The sequence below is a fragment of the Brassica napus genome, chromosome C8 (genome assembly GCF_020379485.1).
Source record: "Brassica napus cultivar Da-Ae chromosome C8, Da-Ae, whole genome shotgun sequence".
Classification (NCBI taxonomy): domain Eukaryota; kingdom Viridiplantae; phylum Streptophyta; class Magnoliopsida; order Brassicales; family Brassicaceae; genus Brassica; species Brassica napus.
In genome coordinates, this window is record NC_063451.1 from 26,400,162 (window position 1) to 26,416,905 (window position 16,744).

At 40.8% G+C, this 16,744-nt stretch overlaps 2 protein-coding genes across 3 annotated transcripts; both read right to left on the bottom strand.

Annotated features, from left to right (window-relative positions):
- Nucleotides 1–447: 447 nt before the first annotated feature.
- Nucleotides 448–2,554, bottom strand: LOC125591948. The gene is made up of 6 exons (XM_048766881.1): nucleotides 1,703–2,554; nucleotides 1,213–1,614; nucleotides 1,014–1,112; nucleotides 882–929; nucleotides 737–805; nucleotides 448–649 (listed from the first exon to the last, which is right to left on the bottom strand). The coding sequence occupies exons 1-6, from the start codon at nucleotides 2,552–2,554 to the stop codon at nucleotides 560–562; spliced, it is 1,560 nt and encodes a 519-aa protein (XP_048622838.1). The 3' UTR covers nucleotides 448–559.
- Nucleotides 2,555–8,099: 5,545 nt separating this feature from the next.
- LOC106367012 (G-type lectin S-receptor-like serine/threonine-protein kinase At1g61360) lies at nucleotides 8,100–12,873 on the bottom strand. 2 transcript variants are annotated; one of them, XM_048766338.1, is made up of 9 exons: nucleotides 12,484–12,873; nucleotides 12,056–12,266; nucleotides 9,956–11,916; nucleotides 9,743–9,853; nucleotides 9,456–9,625; nucleotides 9,167–9,377; nucleotides 8,844–9,081; nucleotides 8,617–8,767; nucleotides 8,100–8,530 (listed from the first exon to the last, which is right to left on the bottom strand). In XM_048766338.1, the coding sequence occupies exons 3-9, from the start codon at nucleotides 11,226–11,228 to the stop codon at nucleotides 8,222–8,224; spliced, it is 2,463 nt and encodes an 820-aa protein (XP_048622295.1). In that variant the 5' UTR covers nucleotides 11,229–11,916; nucleotides 12,056–12,266; nucleotides 12,484–12,873; the 3' UTR covers nucleotides 8,100–8,221. The 2 variants fall into 2 exon arrangements, with proteins under 2 accessions (XP_048622295.1, XP_013662147.1); XM_013806693.3 differs by lacking the exon at nucleotides 12,056–12,266.
- Nucleotides 12,874–16,744: the final 3,871 nt, after the last annotated feature.

Here is a 16,744-nt window from a genome sequence, read left to right on the forward strand (position 1 = left end):
GTAAACTCCAACTGTCATTGAGCATATACCTCTTTTGTCAGATTAGGAGTGAAAACTTGACTATCAAGGGTAGGCGTGTCATCCGATGGCTCTCTCTCAATCTGTAAAAATTATCACGAAGGCAATCCAGAGTACGTTCTAAAGCTTCCAAACATTAACTTAAAAATCCAAGATTTTGTTTTTGACCATGTACCTCCTGAGTCTGACTTGGAGTATAAACGGGAGTTTCAATACTCTTTGGAGCTATTGGAGAAGAAGGTGTCTCATTCATTTCCACTGTTTTTTTCTGCGAAACTTGACTCTGAGCAGCAGGTGACTCCCTTGTTAATTTCTCTCTCACAATCTGCAAAAAAATATCAGGAAAGGCCATCATGAATACATTCAACTATAATTTCTAGAATAAATATTACCTCATCATCTGGTTTTCCATCCTGATTAGGATTGGATGGCCTCTCAGCAGGTGACTCACTTGTTTCTTTCTGTCAAAAATCAGAAAAGCCTTTATATGTAAAAAAAATCACCCAAAACTAATTTGTAAACTCCAACTGTGAAAACAATATCATTGAGCATATACCTCTTTTGTCAGATTAGGAGAGAATACTTGAGTATCAAGGGCAGGAGTGTCATCATCTGATTCATTCATTGTCTCCTGCAAAAATCAAGAATGCATTCAAGAATATGTACAAAAGTTTCCAAATATTACTTCAAAACTCAACAATATTTATTGGTTACATACCTCATGTGTCAAATTAGGCTGTTGAGACATTGGAGATAAAGGCGTCTCACTCGATGGTTGCGTGTAATCCTGCAAAAATCAGGAAGGCATTCAGGATTTTGTACAAGAATTTCCAAATATTTTCTTAAAAATTTTGAGCATATACCTCATTTTGTTGAGACTTTGGAGATGCAGCTGATTCAATCATTGTCTCCTGCAAAAATCAGGAATGCATTCAAGAAGTACAAAAGCTTTCAAATATTACTTCAAAACTCAACAATATTTATTTGTTACATACCTCATGTGTCAAATTAGGCTGTTGAGACATTGGAGATAAAGGCGTCTCACTCGATGGTTGCGTGTGAGACATTGGAGATAAAGGTGTCCCACTGGATCGCTGTTTGTCAAATATTAGGAAGGCATTCAAGAATATGTACAAGATCTTCCAAAAAATACTTGAAAATGCAAATGTAAAAGAAGATGTTTTGAGAATTTACCTGTTGTGTCACGTTAGTGGGAAAAACATTGTTGTTTCCTTCCAACTCTGACACACGGGCTCTAAGATGCATGTTTTCTTCTTCCAGTAATGACATTCGATCCTTCATGCTCTTCAGATTCTCCTCCATTACCTCAATGATCCTGTTCACTTTTTCATTTACTGAATCCTCATCAATCGGAGTAGAAGCTTGGCCAGTCTCCTTATTTGCCATCATTTGAATAAGAGCATCCAATGTTTCAAATGTGTCTACACACCTATTTTCCCAGTCATCGGCTGTAAGCTTGTACCCTTTCTTTGTTACATCTTTCAGTGTTTCCAGCTCGTCACTATATTTGTCTTCAATGGAGATATCATCTTCTGGATCATGAGGAATAGAAGGTAGTATGCAATGGACCTTCAGCTGAGAGTATTTTAAAAAAGACCAATGAGAAACATATTAAAAAGAAGAAGCCAAATAAACTGAGAAACATATACTTGGAAAAGCTTACCTTTGTATCAGCTTCAACCTGTAAAACCCTATCAAGTGATGGATTCTCTACCTCAGTGTATTTTTCACACAAGTAAGTCGGCCCAGGAACCTCAACTGTTGGTACACACTTACTGAACTTATTCCTTAGCAAAGGAATCGACTCTAGTATCCAAAGAAGGAATACTAGAGGATAACCTTGCAACTCAAATTTGGATTTATTCTCCAAATGATTCGCGACAGCGTTTTGAATTGACTTCAGGAGCACAATGTAAGCCTCTTTCCCCCATGGATATGTCATATCCTGTGCATTTTTCGCATATTCCAAAGGAAAACTCCCTCCTTTGCTCTTCCGCAATAATATGCTCTCTACCAGGATGAGCATTGCGAGGCATACTCTCTCCTCAGAAGCATCTTCTCTTGTGTTTCTGAGCTGTTCCACCACGTCACTTAACTTATGACTACGCCCCTTTAGCAATTCCCAATTAAATCTATCGGTTTCCCTTCGTGGTCCTTCTAATGCACCACTACATTTCAAGCCTGTCATCATATGAAATTCTCTTATAGAGAACCTCATTGGCTGCGCACCGAAATGGAACCAGGCTTCATTCTCCTTGACAGAAACGATGCTTCTAGTGAGAATGGCGTAGACCATCTTTGCTGATAACTTCAATCCTCTCTCACTGAGCTTCATTATAGGTCCCAGAAATGATCCTCGGACTCTTATCATCTCATCTGGTTTTAGGATGCTGTCAACAATGGAGATATACTCTGAGCCGGAATATTGGTTGATTACTGACTTTTGCTTTGGCTGTGAACCAATAGGATACTTCAGCTCTGGCAGTGCTAGTTTTAGAGGCACTGAATCTCCCATCTTGTTTCTATCCTGCGTAAACAAGGAAAAAAAATTTCAAACTTTTCTGGAAGGCTTTCCTGAAATAACACAACAAATGCTTCCTGAAATTATTATAAACACTAGACAGTTTCACAAGCAACAAAAGACTCATAAGCAAATTCAAGACCCTATCAAAAACAAATGTTTCCTGAAATTATTATAAACACTAGACAGTTTCACAAGCAACAAAAGACTCATAAGCAAATTCAAGACCCTATCAAAAATATCAACATTCCTAATCAAAACAAGACTCCAAGCAAAAAAGTTTCAAAATGTGTTACCATACGAGTTTCAATATTCAACATTCAATAGATGCAGCAACAAATGCTTTCTGGAAATCTTCTAAAAACATTCAATAGATGCAGCAAGAGACAACAAACTTTTATTTTATAAATTTGTACAAACACACAGAAGGTTAAATCTGCAACATACCTCAAAGAGATGAATTATGCTCCAACAACTTTGTGTTCCCACAATTCAAAAGTCTTTCATTTGCTTCGCTGGTTAATAAGAAAGAGTAACAAACAAATCAAAATCAAAACGCAAGCTTCACAAATTTTAATTCAAAAACCCTAATTTTAAAAAGTTACATAGTGATTTGTGTCCGATTTTGAGAGTAGAGAGTGTGACGCTGATGATTAGATAGCCGGAGAAGATGATTAGCGAGCCGGAGAAGATGATTAGCGAGCCGAATAAGATGACTAGCGATCCGGAGAAGATGATTAGCGAGCCGGAGAAGATGATTCCCGAGCCGGAGACGATGATTCCCGAGCCGGAGACGATGATTCGCGAGCCGGAGACGATGATTCGCGAGCCGGAGACGACAGTGCCGGTGAGGGTTTGAAGATTCCCGAGCCGAACACGACACGGTTCGAAGAGTCGCGAGTGAAGGAAATGAATTGTTTGTTTTTTTTATTCTTATAACACAAGGGTAGTAGTGACATTTTGCCCTTTAATGAATGTCATTTTTGTGACTTTCATTTCCTGGTGTCATTTTTGTGACATAAACTTGAAAGGTGTTCTTTTGGACAATTGCCCTTTAAAAAATTGTTTAATAAATTAAAACCAAACCTTGTTGATTTCCCACTTCTTCTTCCACTCGTGGATCTGCTTCCCATAGTTGTCCATAACTTTATGGACGAAGTGGTGATAGATAAAGAGCGTCTCATCGGAATTCCAGTTGAACTCTTGCTGAAAATAAAACACAATTAGTAGAAAATTTATATTAAAGATTAAAAATATAAGTAAAAAATTAGAATACTTACCGCAAACTGACGAAACCACAGATGCTGTTTGTCGGTAGGGAAGTGAGTGAAAGTCGGATGTCCCCTGTCGAGGGCCGAGTACATCGTACGGTTGATCCATGCGCTGATCCCGTTCCCAGATCGGTTGAACCTAATAAAAAAAACAAACGGTTAATAATGAATCAAATTTTAAAGAAAAAAAATATGTTTAATTACCATGTTTGACCCCGTCCATGTGGATACGGAGTGAGATAGGGAAGATGGTCACGACCGGGCTGTCGAACCAACTCCGCAACGCTCATCACTCCCGGAGGACCCGGAGGAGCAGGAGCGGGTGCAGCAGCGGCAGCGAGAGGAGCAGGAGCGGGTGCAGCAGAGGGAGATGTATGGTAGGAATCCTGAAAATGGCTGGAATCCCGAGACTGGCTCCCCGTACCACCACGACCACGACGCTGTCGAGGCCGGGTCTGATCATCATGAGACATGTAAATTAAAAAAAATATATTTAATAAATATAGAAATATATAAATTAATTTTTTTTTTAAAACAAAATCCTAAATAATAGTTTTTAATCACAAAAAAGTTTTATAGATATTAAAAATGTTTAATAAATATAGAAATTTATACAATATAAATATATATATATTTTTTTTTTAAAAACAAAAATCCCAAATAATATTTTTTAATCACAAAAAAAGTTTTATAGATATTAAAAATGTTTAATAAATATATAAAAATAGAACTAATAAAAAAAAATAGTTTTAATAAATAAAAAATAGTTTAATAATTACAAAAAATAGTTTTAATAATATTAAAAATATTTAATAAATATAGAAATTTATAAAATATATATATATATATATATTTTTTTTTTAAATCCCAAATAATAGTTTTTAATCCCAAAAAAAGTTTTATAGATATTAAAAATGTTTTGTAAAGTCCAAAAAATCGAATTTATATACAAAAAAACGTTTTGTAAAATCCAAAAAATCGAATTTATATACAAAAATCGTTTTGTAAAATACAAAAATCGAATTTATACACAAAAATCGAATTTATATACAAAAATCGATTTTATAAATACAAAAAAATAAAAAAATTATAAAAAATTCTAAATCAATTCAACAAAACAAATTATTCAACCAAATCACAATTCTAAACCTATTATACAACCAAATCACAATCCTAACCAATCACCCTAACGAAAATCTATCAAATCTACACAAAAACCTAACAAATAGAACCTAAGAGAGTGAGATAGGGTCCTTACATGATTTGTGTAAGAAAAGGGGGAGATCGCCGGAGATATCGTTGGAATTCAGGGGGAAATCGACCATCTCGCGTATCCAATCGTCAAATGTTTTACCTCTGGCCAAACCAGCAAACACCTATATTAATAGCACATATATATGTTATATCAATAAATGTGAATTAGTATAAATATGTGATAAATGATATTTTAATTTGTTTAAAGCACTCACATAAGTAAACATCCATCTAGAAAATTCTCTCTGCTTCATTTCTTCTAGCTCGTCCTCTGTGGCGTATCTATATTCGAACCGCTTTTCTCCCATGAAAATCTTGTACATATGATGACAATAATGTAATTAATTAAGATTTAAATTTCAACTTGTTAAAACAAAAATTTGTAAGCTAATTTATTTACCTCTCATATTGAAGAACATCTTCGCAAGTTGGTGAGCAAATATGTTTGCAAATTACTGCGCTCCTGCTCAGTAAGTCGACGGTCCTTTGGTTTTCCGCTAAGTCGTCCAATGTCTGTGAAAATGTCTGGAACCGTAACATGATATGTTGCCCGTTCGCCTCTATCATCATGCCGAGTAGGTCTTCTGTTTTTGGTCTGAACTTCTGCTGGAAAGTAGTACTCGGCAAAGTTTAAAGTTTTTTCATTGATCATCTGTGCGACTATAGAACCTTCCACCCTACTTAAATTTTTCACCATCTTCTTCAAATGGAACATATACCGCTCATACAGATACATCCATCTATACTGCACAGGACCACCAAGTTCCAATTCTCTTGCCAGGTTAATAACAAGATGCTCCATAACATCAAAAAATGAGGGAGGAAATATCTTCTCAAGGTTGCACTGAATCACGGCTATGTTAGTCTTCAAATTTTCAATACCTTCAAGAGTCACTGATCTCGTGCATAAATCGCGGAAGAAACCACTTATCCCTGCAATTGCTTCATGAACATTTCGTGGTAATAGTTCCTTGAAGGCAAACGGAAGGAGGCGCTGCATCATTACATGGCAATCGTGGCTTTTCAAGCCAGTAAACTTTCCTTCCTTTCTGTCGATACAGTTACGCAAATTTGATGCGTAACCGTCTGGAAATTCCACATCGTTTGAAATCCAATCAAAGAACGCATCTTTTCCCTCTACATCAAGTCGGTATATGGGAAAAGGAGCCCTACCATTCTCATCAACATGAAGTTCTGAACGAGCACATATATCGACTAAATCCAGTCTTGACTTCAAATTATCCTTTGTTTTATCTTGAACATTAAGGATCGTGTTCATGAGATTGTCAAAAAAGTTCTTCTCAATATGCATGACACCTAAATTATGCCTTAGCAGATGATCCTCCCAGTATGGCAGATCCCAGAAAATATTTTTTTTGTGCCAGTTATGTAGGTCTCCAACAGCATCTACCGGAAAACGCTCATGTCCACCGACGTCTGGCGTCCTTTCTGCACCAAAATCTCTTAGTTGTATCTTCAAATCTTTCCCACAAATTTCCGGAGGTGGACTGTCAAACACCCTCTTGTTCTTCGTAAACAAATTCCTACTCCTACGATATGGATGATCAGGTGGTAGGAATCTCCTGTGACAGTCAAACCAACACGTTTTCCTTTCGTGTTTTAGTTGGAAAGCATCAATGTTATCTTGACAATATGGACATGATAGCCTTCCATGCGTTGTCCATCCAGATAACATACCATATGCTGGAAAATCACTTATTGTCCACATTAGTACTGCCCGCATTTGAAAGTTTTCTTTACACGAAACATCGTATGTTTCAGCACCTTGAGCCCATAGTTGTTGCAACTCATATATTAGTGGCTGAAGAAACACATCAAGTGATCTCTTAGGATGCTCTGGTCCGGGAACGAGAATCGAGAGAAACAAAAACTTTCGTCGCAAGCACAAGTTTGGGGGTAGGTTGTATGGTGTAAGAATGACGGGCCATAGAGAATACTGTCTTCCACTCTTGCCAAACGGGCTGAAACCATCAGTACATAATCCAAGGTAGACATTTCTTCTCTCATAAGCAAAGTCGGGATACTTTGATTGGAAATGCTTCCACGCTTTTGCATCTGAAGGATGTCTGATCTCACCATCTGTTGAGTGCTCCGCATGCCATCTCATTGGTTGCGCTGTGCGTTCAGACAGATACAACCTCTGCAACCTTTCCGTCAAAGGCAAATACCACATCCTTTTATATGGCACTGGAACTCTTCCACTCGTATCTTTATAACGAGGCTTTCCACAAAATTCGCTAGTACTACCATGTTCATAATCAGTTTCCCCATGATGATACCAAATTTTGTAACTTCTTGTAAACCCACTCAAATATAGATTAGTCCAAACATCCCACTCTTTAATAACCTTTCTATTTTTACAATTAGAGCAAGGACATCTTAACATACATGTTTTTGCTTCCGGTTGTCGGTGAACTAACCCCATGAATTCGGTTATACCTCGTTGGTATTCTTCCGTAAGTAATCTCGTGTTCGGATCCAAATGAGGTCGATCGATCCAAGAACGAAAATAATTTGAAGAAGACATGTTTTTTATGAATCTAATTCGTGTGTAAAGAGAGTAAGAGGGAGGATGAAGATATGGAGTGAATGAAGAGGAAGAGGGGTGCTTGTATTTATAGTTGAAATCCTACCGACAGCCCGAGGAAATTCCGACGGAATTCCGACGCCAACGGCTAGTTCGTCGGAATTTCCTCGGAATTTTTAAAATCCTCCAACGGCTCTCTAACGGCTATAATATATCCTCGGAATTCATCGGTTTTTTCCGAGGAATACATTTTTCCTCGGTATTCCATAAGAATATTCCGACGGATTAATATTTCCTTGGAATTCCGTCGGTATATTCCGAGGAAATTCCGAGGAAACCAAATTTTGTGTTTCCTCGGAATTTCCTCGGAATTTCCTCGGGATATTCCAAGGATTTCATTTTCCGTCGGAATGTCCGTCAGAATACCGCTGTTTTCTTGTAGTGTTAGTTTACACTATGATATTCCTGGTACTTTAAATATAGTATGATGTTATTTCCCTTGTGAAAAAAACAATTTCAATTACATTCTGGATCCACACTGAACCATATATACAAGAATCGGTTCAATACTTAATTAGGGGATTCCGGTTACTCCTGAACCGGTTTATTTTCATCATCAGAGAACAAATCCTTGGCATCATTAGACTTGAGAGACAGAGAATCCTCGTCACTCGTATCCAAAACAAACATTGGTTGTTTAGGCTTTGGAAGATCCATTGTAGACGTCAGCATTGTCACAACTTGTTTGATGTTTGGTCTGTCCATTGCTTGATGCTGAACACATAGCAAACTTATCTGAACACATCTCATCACTGCTTCAACTGAATCTGAGTCAGAATCAGCAATGTCTTGATCCAGTAGACCTGCTCCTCCAGTTTCGCTCCAAGATTCCCATGCCTGTTACAATGAAAAAAAACTATAAACCATCAAGAAACCAAGATTTGTCTCAACTTGATTGTAATGAGATTTTAACTGTTTCTTACGTGTGCAAGAAGGTTCTTGCCTTCTTTTCCATAACTAAAGCTTGATATCTCTTTTCCAGTGATAATCTCCAGCATCAAAACTCCAAAGCTGTAAATGTCAGACTTCTCAGAGAATGTCCCTGTCCATGCATACTCAGGAGACATGTATCCCCTGTTCAAATACATAATGACTTTAGAATAAAAACCTTTGATTTCAACATAACCGAGAGAAGAGATGTGATTCTTACAAAGTTCCAAACACTCTGCCAGTGCTGTCTTGATTCTGAGTTCCTTGAAACATCCTTGCCAATCCAAAATCTGATATCTTTGGATTCATCTTCTCGTCCAAGAGAATGTTGCTGGCCTTAAGATCACGGTGTACAACTCTGAGGAATGAGTCACGGTGGAGATAAACAAGTCCACGAGCAATACCTTGAATGATATTGAACCGCTTAGTCCAATCAATCTCCAGCTTCTTCTTCAAATCTATAGATAAAGAGAAACCGATCAGCATGTAAGTCACAAAAGAACAATGAGAAATGAAGAGGTAGGTGAAGAAGTAGGAGCTCACCAAAAAGAAAAGTATCAAGGCTTTTGTTCACCATGAACTCATAAACCAATAGCTTCTCTTCTCCTTCAATGCAATATCCTAAAAGCCTAACCAAGTTTCTGTGCTGTAATTTTGAGATGAGTTTTAATTCGTTCATGAACTCCTCTGTGCCTTCTCCAGAGTTGCTAGAGAGACGTTTTATAGCTATTTCTTTCCCATCTTGTAGCTTCCCCTGTAATCACAGAGAGAGTCTCATCAAGGGAACAAGAAAACAGTAAATAGAAAAGAGAAGTAGAGATTATATTTTTACCTTATAAACTGTTCCAAATCCACCTTGACCAAGTTTATTTGAGATGCTGAAATTATCAGTTGCAGTTTGTATGGTATGCATCTCAAAGAAATTTAAACCTGAGACATTTTCTAACTTCAAACTACTCTTCCAAGAATCTTCTGAAGTCTCCATGGCTACACGCGCTTCACCTATGAGTTATAAGTATCCATCCATGTATTAGTACTTAAGAGCTTCAATCATTTAGATTCTGACAACAAAATGAACTATGACCAAGTGAAGGGAAAACAAAAGAGATTGAGTCTCACCATTTTGTTTCAGTCTGTATCTCCAACACCAAAAAGCTGCAAGCCCCAAGATTATAAACATGCATATGCTGATAGCAATAACAACGAGTATCTTGATTCTCTTGCTTCCAGCTGAGAGAATCACCAAGAAAATAAACTGTAAACCATATTGCTAAGACAATATAAAACAAAAACAAAAACAAGAATGTGATTTGTGATGTCTTTAAGACTTACCTAACTCAGAACGTGCAAGACGGATGAAAAGAAACTCTCCTTCTTCAGCAAACTGAACCATATCCAATAGCTCCTTGTTCCACACTAAGCATCCAATTCCCTTAATATAAGCAAAGGCCAAGCAAGAACAGTTCCTCAAACATCCTTGACGGCACTCTTCAGCATCACCAAAGCTTACCAACTCATAAGAATCCGGAGGCTTCATATTAGCAACACGGTAAAACCCATCTGATGTATCTTTTCCCTGACATGATGATAACTCCGTTCTCCTCACACACCCACGAGTCCAGTTCCCACTGTTCCACTCATCATCTGACTTTGGCACAAACCCTTTCAAGCATGCACATGTTGGAGTAGTACTACTAATGGACCTCATACACAAACCATTAGGCCCACATGCACCGTACAGATCACATGAGCTTCTAGGACCTTCAAAATGCTTGATCCACCCATTGGTTCCACCGTTGCTCCGGTGAATATCCAGCGACCCATCTGGTGTTAGCTTTATGTACGACACATCAAAGTTTCTCAACGCACAGAAAGTCAAAACTCCTGTCCGGTTGACCACGTCTTGGACCATTGTCAATGGATTCACATAAGTTCCATCCATCTCTGGTATCCCTGAGAACCTAGTCTCCGCCCAAGGCCCGCTTCTCCAGTAAGGCGACGAGCCTTTCCACACAAGTCCTTGCGGTGGAACCTCAGGAGTAAGCTCGGCTAGAAACTCGCCGGGAGAGGGGTCTGTGTTGCTTGTCCAAGAAGTCAACACGCGTCTCGTGTTGTTAGGGAGATCATACATGAGAGAAGAGAGAGGAAGCATGGTGTCTGTAAGATGGTCAAAGCTTTGCCATAGATATGTTCCTGTAACGTTGTCTACGACCACAAGGTTTCCAGAGTTTAAAAGCTCAGCATGGCATTGGTTTGATGTGAGGAGAGTTTCTTCTCCAGATGACCAGAGAAGTTCTTGTTTCTCATCGAGCAAGATGAGAGTTCCGTTACTGCTGATTGTGAGATTAGCAGTGAGGCTCGTTACTGGGGTTTCTCTGTTGGCTACCCAAAAGTAGACTCGAGGAGTGATTCTCTTGAACCAGATTCCAAGGTATTGATGGTTTTGAGAGCTGTTGTTTGGACTGAAGAATCCTAGCTCAAAGGATCCATCAGGAGAGCTAAGAGTTTGTCTTATCGACAAAGGATTAGATGTGGTTATATTTGCAAAGCTATAAGTTGAGAACATAGTTAACAAAAGCAAGTAAGGAAAGTAAAGAGTACTCATCTTTCTTTCTTTTTTTGATCAAAAGAGAGTACTCATCTTTCTTGTCTATGTGTTTGCAAGAGATCTTCCTTCAGATATGAATATGAATGAAACCTAATAGATGGTTTGATTTTCAAACTACTTGCATTGATTCAACCATCCTAAATTGACCAAAGCAGCCATACGCGTTTGGCTGCTATACCAAATTAGGTTGACTTTATTTTTTTTTCAAATTTTTTAATTCTTGGTGGTGCATAAAAAGACAAGTGTCATGTAATGAAATAAAGTACAATACTTTGAATGTTTCAACTGATACAAAAAGTTTTATTCACAATTTCAACTAGAAACAGCGTCCTAAAATGAAACAGAGCCCTGAAATGATGTATGTTACTTGACTGCTACGGTACTTCTTTTTTATATATATAATAATTTGCCGTTGAGTGTACGGAGTTAGACTCAGACATGATCATCTGATCACTTATATTTCAATGATAAACGACGGTAACCAGTTATTTAACTACAAGTGGATCAATAGCATATAATTGTGACAATCTTCACCTCCGATCCGGAGAACAGCAGGCCACCAACAATATCTCGTATAATAAAAGCCCATATATCCAATTACACTCACCCAAAGCCCAAATAAAAATCCGAATAAAAAGCTCAGTAGCACCAATCCGTCCAAATATCATAAACTCGTCAGTCTCACCTGAGATGGAGAAGAGAGAGGGGTGAGTAACAGGGAAGTCACTCAGTGAGGTATGAGATACTAAACCCGAAGTCCATGGATCCAAACATAGCACTCCGGATAAATATAATTTAATCCTAACACGTTGCAAACACGGTACCTAAAATATCCAGAGATCAAACAATGGTCCTAGCGAGGTGCACACTCGCTGCCCACTAACAGGCCAAAAACACCAGCGAATATGTGCTCGGTAACACACGCCCGTAGACGATTTATCGACCTCCAAGCCTTGGCACAACAGGTCGACTACGCTGTGCCGCAGCATCCACCACACCCAATGTACTGTCTCCAGCCGATACACCCATGGTCGGCTATCATCCAAATCACATCAATATACTATATATATTATCAATTATTAATGAACAAACATTGTTGAACCATCTAACACCTTAGTTCCGGTTAAGCAAAGAACCTAAAACTAAGCAAACAATGACAGCTTCGATTTCACATAGACGGAATACATTAGAAATAAATTATACTTTTTCGAGGTCCTAAGCTGTGTAAGAGAAGCTCAAGAAAAACCCTCACCTTAGTCAAGATTGGAGATAAAGAAATCAACCAAGAAGCAAAACAGGTTGACTTGTGAAACAAGGAAACGTCTTAGTATAATAATGCCTTTCGTCTTGGCTTGAGAAAGTGGCACCTCCGGACCAATTGGAACATAAAACATTATTACACAAAGGAAAAAGGTGATTATGATTAGATTATGGTGTATAAATTTATAGAAACTTGACGTAAGAATCAAGTATATAGGTATACAACCCTAACCTTGGTTTAGCTTGACCAATGAGCACGTGTTGAGAACTTTACGTAACGTGAACGTCACATGGTCTTACGTACATCACATGATCATGAATCGGGATCACAATGGAGTTGACGAGCGGTGCTGACGGCGACTTGGACTACGGCGACATGGATCTCCGATGACATGGAATGCACCTACGGTGACTTTCGGCTCATGGCGGCGCGAATCAGTGGTTGACGGTGATGAGATGGTGGCTCACTCTTAGCTCGTTTCTTCCTCACGTCTTATGCTTCTCAGATCATAATATCGTGCCAACCATAAAACAATGACGATTGATCTTTGACGATCAGCCCATAACTCAAACGTGACATGGTGGCTCCGGGACAATGAACAAAGGTGGTGATATCACAACGGTGGCTCTCGGTGCTGGATTGTTCATGGGGCACGGACGGTGGCTGGTGATGATGAGATTGACAAGGGTATGGGTTCGCTGAGCATAACATCTCCATTGGCGGCGCACGTCTTTAGGTTTTAGGTAGGAGATATTTACACAATATATAGTTGCAGAATATTGGTCAAAATCGAGAAAGGTTAGGGAAATTATAACTAAAATTAAATCCCACGGGTTTACCCAAAACCGGGTTGTTACAATAATGTTTGACTAAGTACACCAAGATTTTCAATTTTTGTGGTGAATAATAAAATAGTAACAGCCAATTAAAGAGACTTTCTGCGTGTACCTATTTTCACGAATGGCTAGTGTTTTTCTCTGGCAAGTTTTAGACCTCATACGAAGCTAAATCTGCATTTCAACAAAAAATTTACGTGTTCCTTGTCCAAAAAGTAAAAGAGTCTGTTGGGTATGGCCTAGCCCTCCCAAAAGGCCCACAAGACAATTATCCAGACATATGATCACAACAAAGAAAGTCGGCTCGTCGACTTGCGAGCAGGTGATCGACTCGGCTTTAGACTGCTTTTGATCGGCGAGACGACCAACCGAAAGTCATCGGCTCGATGACTCGAGTCAGCGGCCCGACACCTCGGTCCAACCACTCGAGGAGGCCCGTCAGGACAGAGCACATTAGGTTTACGAGCATGTGTCTATAAAAGGAGGAAAAAGACAACAAGGAGGGGATCCGCAAACTATTACACTCACTTTCGGCTAGATTTAGGGTTTCTTATCTTACTTCTCGCCGACTTGTACGGTCCGACGAACCAGCTTTCGCCGGATTAATTCCTTTGTTCTCTCCCCCTTTTGTAACACTGTTTCGACTCATTGGTTTAATAAAACACGTCTTTGTCTTGACCCACCTACAGAACTCGTCCTTTCTCTTTACTAGTTTATTGACAGTCTCGGTTCAAACAGTTGGCGCCCACCGTGGGGCAGACGGAGTAGCGTCAGCAAAGATCATGGCTCGACCTGACTCGCCGTCCGATGACGAGTCACCTAGGACTGGAGGCGCCCCGACAGCAGCGGCCTTCGCAGATACCATACTCGAGAGGATGGCACAGCAAGACGCCGTACAGAAGGCGACGAACGAACAACTCGCCGGCATCGCCGCTCCTTTGGCCGGAAACTCAGGAGATCCGGCCTCGACGGTCCGAAAACAGTTGTTCGACACTTACCGAACAGCCAGCGCCAAAAACACGACGAACACAAACGCCGCCCAGGTTCAAACACCTGGTGGCGTAGACCTCGTCACCGTCCGGGAACTCGCTGAGCTCAAGCAGTCATTCCTGGACATGAAAGACCGAATGCTCGAAGGGCCTACGGCAGTGCCGCTGATCGAACACGTCCTGGCCGAAACCCTAAAAACCCCTTTTTCCCGGCGAGTCACCGACGTTCGGTACCGACCAGCCGAAAAAATCCACCTTCTGACATACGCCAGAAAGGCAGACCCAACCGACCACATCACTGCTTTCAATATCGCGATGGGTCGAACTAACTTCTCCGAAGAGGAAAGAGACGCTGGCTATTGTCACCTCTCCATAACTTTCACGACCTGACGACCGCATTCCTCAAGCAGTACATTATGTTTACGAGACAAGGAACGACCTTATCTGACCTTTGGAATCTATCTCAAGGGGCGAACCAAAGCCTCTGTGACTTCATGGAAAAGTTCAAAACGGTCACCTCGAAGGTGCAAATTCCAGACAGCGTCGCCATCGACGCGCTGATGAATACCCTCTACTTCAAGTCCCTGTTTTACGAAGATCTCTACAGAAACCCCACCACTTCGCTCCAGCACGCAATCGCGAGGTCGAACAACTTCATCCGAATGGAAGAAGATACAGCAGCGATACTCAAGAAACTGAACACGGCCGCTAAATCGGCGACTGCTCCAAAAGCTCCTGAGGCACGCCAAGAACCTCGACAACACGCCTCAGGCAACAAGCCTAACCAGCCAAAGAGCTTCGTCTATGTGGTCGAAGACAAAAATCCGTCCTCGGGATCGACTGTCGTCGTACGCGAGAAAGGTTGGAACGTCTGGGAGAACGACGAGAGGCCGCAATGCTCTTCAGCACCTTTCAACTTCGAATCCTGTCCCAGCCGAGCCAAACCTATGGTGCAGCTACCATAAGTCCAAGGCGCACGACACGAGGAACTGAAGACATCTGGTCGATGCCGTCTTCTCATCCTACGAAAACGGAACAACCAACGTCAAGCTTCCTAAGCCCAGGTCAAACAACACCAAGAGCTGGAGCAAAAACAAAGAAAATAAAGCTCAGAAGAATCAAGATAAGTCTGGAACTCGGCCAAAGCGCACAAAGGATGACAAGCCAGAAGAGCGAGATGAAGACGAGGGCGAAGCACAAGTCAAAGAAGAGCAACCTCGTAATCGTCGACGTGTCCAAGTCATCCTCGCATGACCAAGTCCCTCCTCAAATGAAGAAGAGGACAAACAGGTCCACGACTCGCACGAGTACTCCAGCAAGCGACCAAATGAGAACGTCGGACCAGAAGGATCAAACGACTTGAGGAACAAGCTCAGGCAAAAGTCGCAGACAACCAATCGCATCCATGACTTTAACAACAATCTTCGCTCAATCATTGAAGATTCCAGGGCCAGAAAGGTCGTGGAATCCAGTGCTCGATCCCATCTCAGGCCCCAAGTCATCGATCTTCGCGATCAGCTCAACTCAAAATCAGAAGATCTCAGGATCAAGCTCAGTCGACCTAAACGTTCAGACTTACGACGAAAGCTCGAGGAAGCGAAGTCCAAAAATGACGACAAACACGAACCCATTATTGAGGACTCACATAGCGATTTGAGAACTCAACTAAGAAACAAATGGATCGTCGAGCCGAATTTCTTAAACGTAATTATGGGTGGCTCACCTTCTTGCGGCGATTCGGTCCGGTCAGTAAAGGACCATCGACGGCAGGCAATAACCTCGAAGAAATGGCCATCGAAACTTGAGAATGATTCCTCTATCACTTTCTCACCTGACGATGCCATCGGCGTCCACCTACCTCATAACGACCCCCTACTCGTCGAATTAAGAATCGTGAAGTGTGACGTCGCTAAAGTTCTGATCGTTACTGGCAGTTTGGTCGATCTGATCTTTCGAGATACGCTCGATAAGATGGGAGTCGACTTGCGTGACATTAAACCGTCATCCCGCTCCCTCACAGGATTCAACGGAGCTTCCGAGATGATGATCGGGACAATCAAACTCCTAGTGTATGCATGCGGTGTGACACGCACAATCAAGTTCTCCGTCATCCGAACAAAGTCTCCTTATAACATGATCCTCGGGACCCCCTGGTTACATTCAGTCAAGGCAGTATCCTTGACGTACCATCAGTGCGTGAAGTTTCCAGGACTGAACGGCCAGGTTCAGACACTTCGCGGAGACCAGCAGGCTGCTCTTGATCTACTATTTGCAACGATGAAGATGCAACAATCGACTCCCCGCATCAACGCAGTAGCAAAGCAAATCTAACCTCAAAGAGACAAGATCCTAGAAGTCGCGATAGACGACTCCGACTAAAGCAAAGTAGTCCGAGTCGGCGCCTTCTTCTCCGAAGAGATGCAACAG

Bases quoted from the DNA above. Each gene is read 5' to 3' on its own strand.
- LOC106367012 (XM_013806693.3), bottom strand. From the start codon at position 11,228: ATGAGTACTCTTTACTTTCCTTACTTGCTTTTGTTAACTATGTTCTCA. The intron at 8,768-8,843 runs GTAAGAATCACA...GTATTTGAACAG, and splicing joins GGCAGAGTGTTTGGAACTTT to GGGATACATGTCTCCTGAGT. The intron at 8,531-8,616 runs GTAAGAAACAGT...TCATTGTAACAG, and splicing joins GCAAGAACCTTCTTGCACAC to GCATGGGAATCTTGGAGCGA.
- LOC125591948 (XM_048766881.1), bottom strand. From the start codon at position 2,554: ATGGGAGATTCAGTGCCTCTAAAACTAGCACTGCCAGAGCTGAAGTAT. The intron at 1,113-1,212 runs GTAAATTCTCAA...TTTGACAAACAG, and splicing joins CCACTAACGTGACACAACAG to CGATCCAGTGGGACACCTTT. The intron at 650-736 runs GTATGTAACCAA...TGATTTTTGCAG, and splicing joins AGCCTAATTTGACACATGAG to GAGACAATGAATGAATCAGA.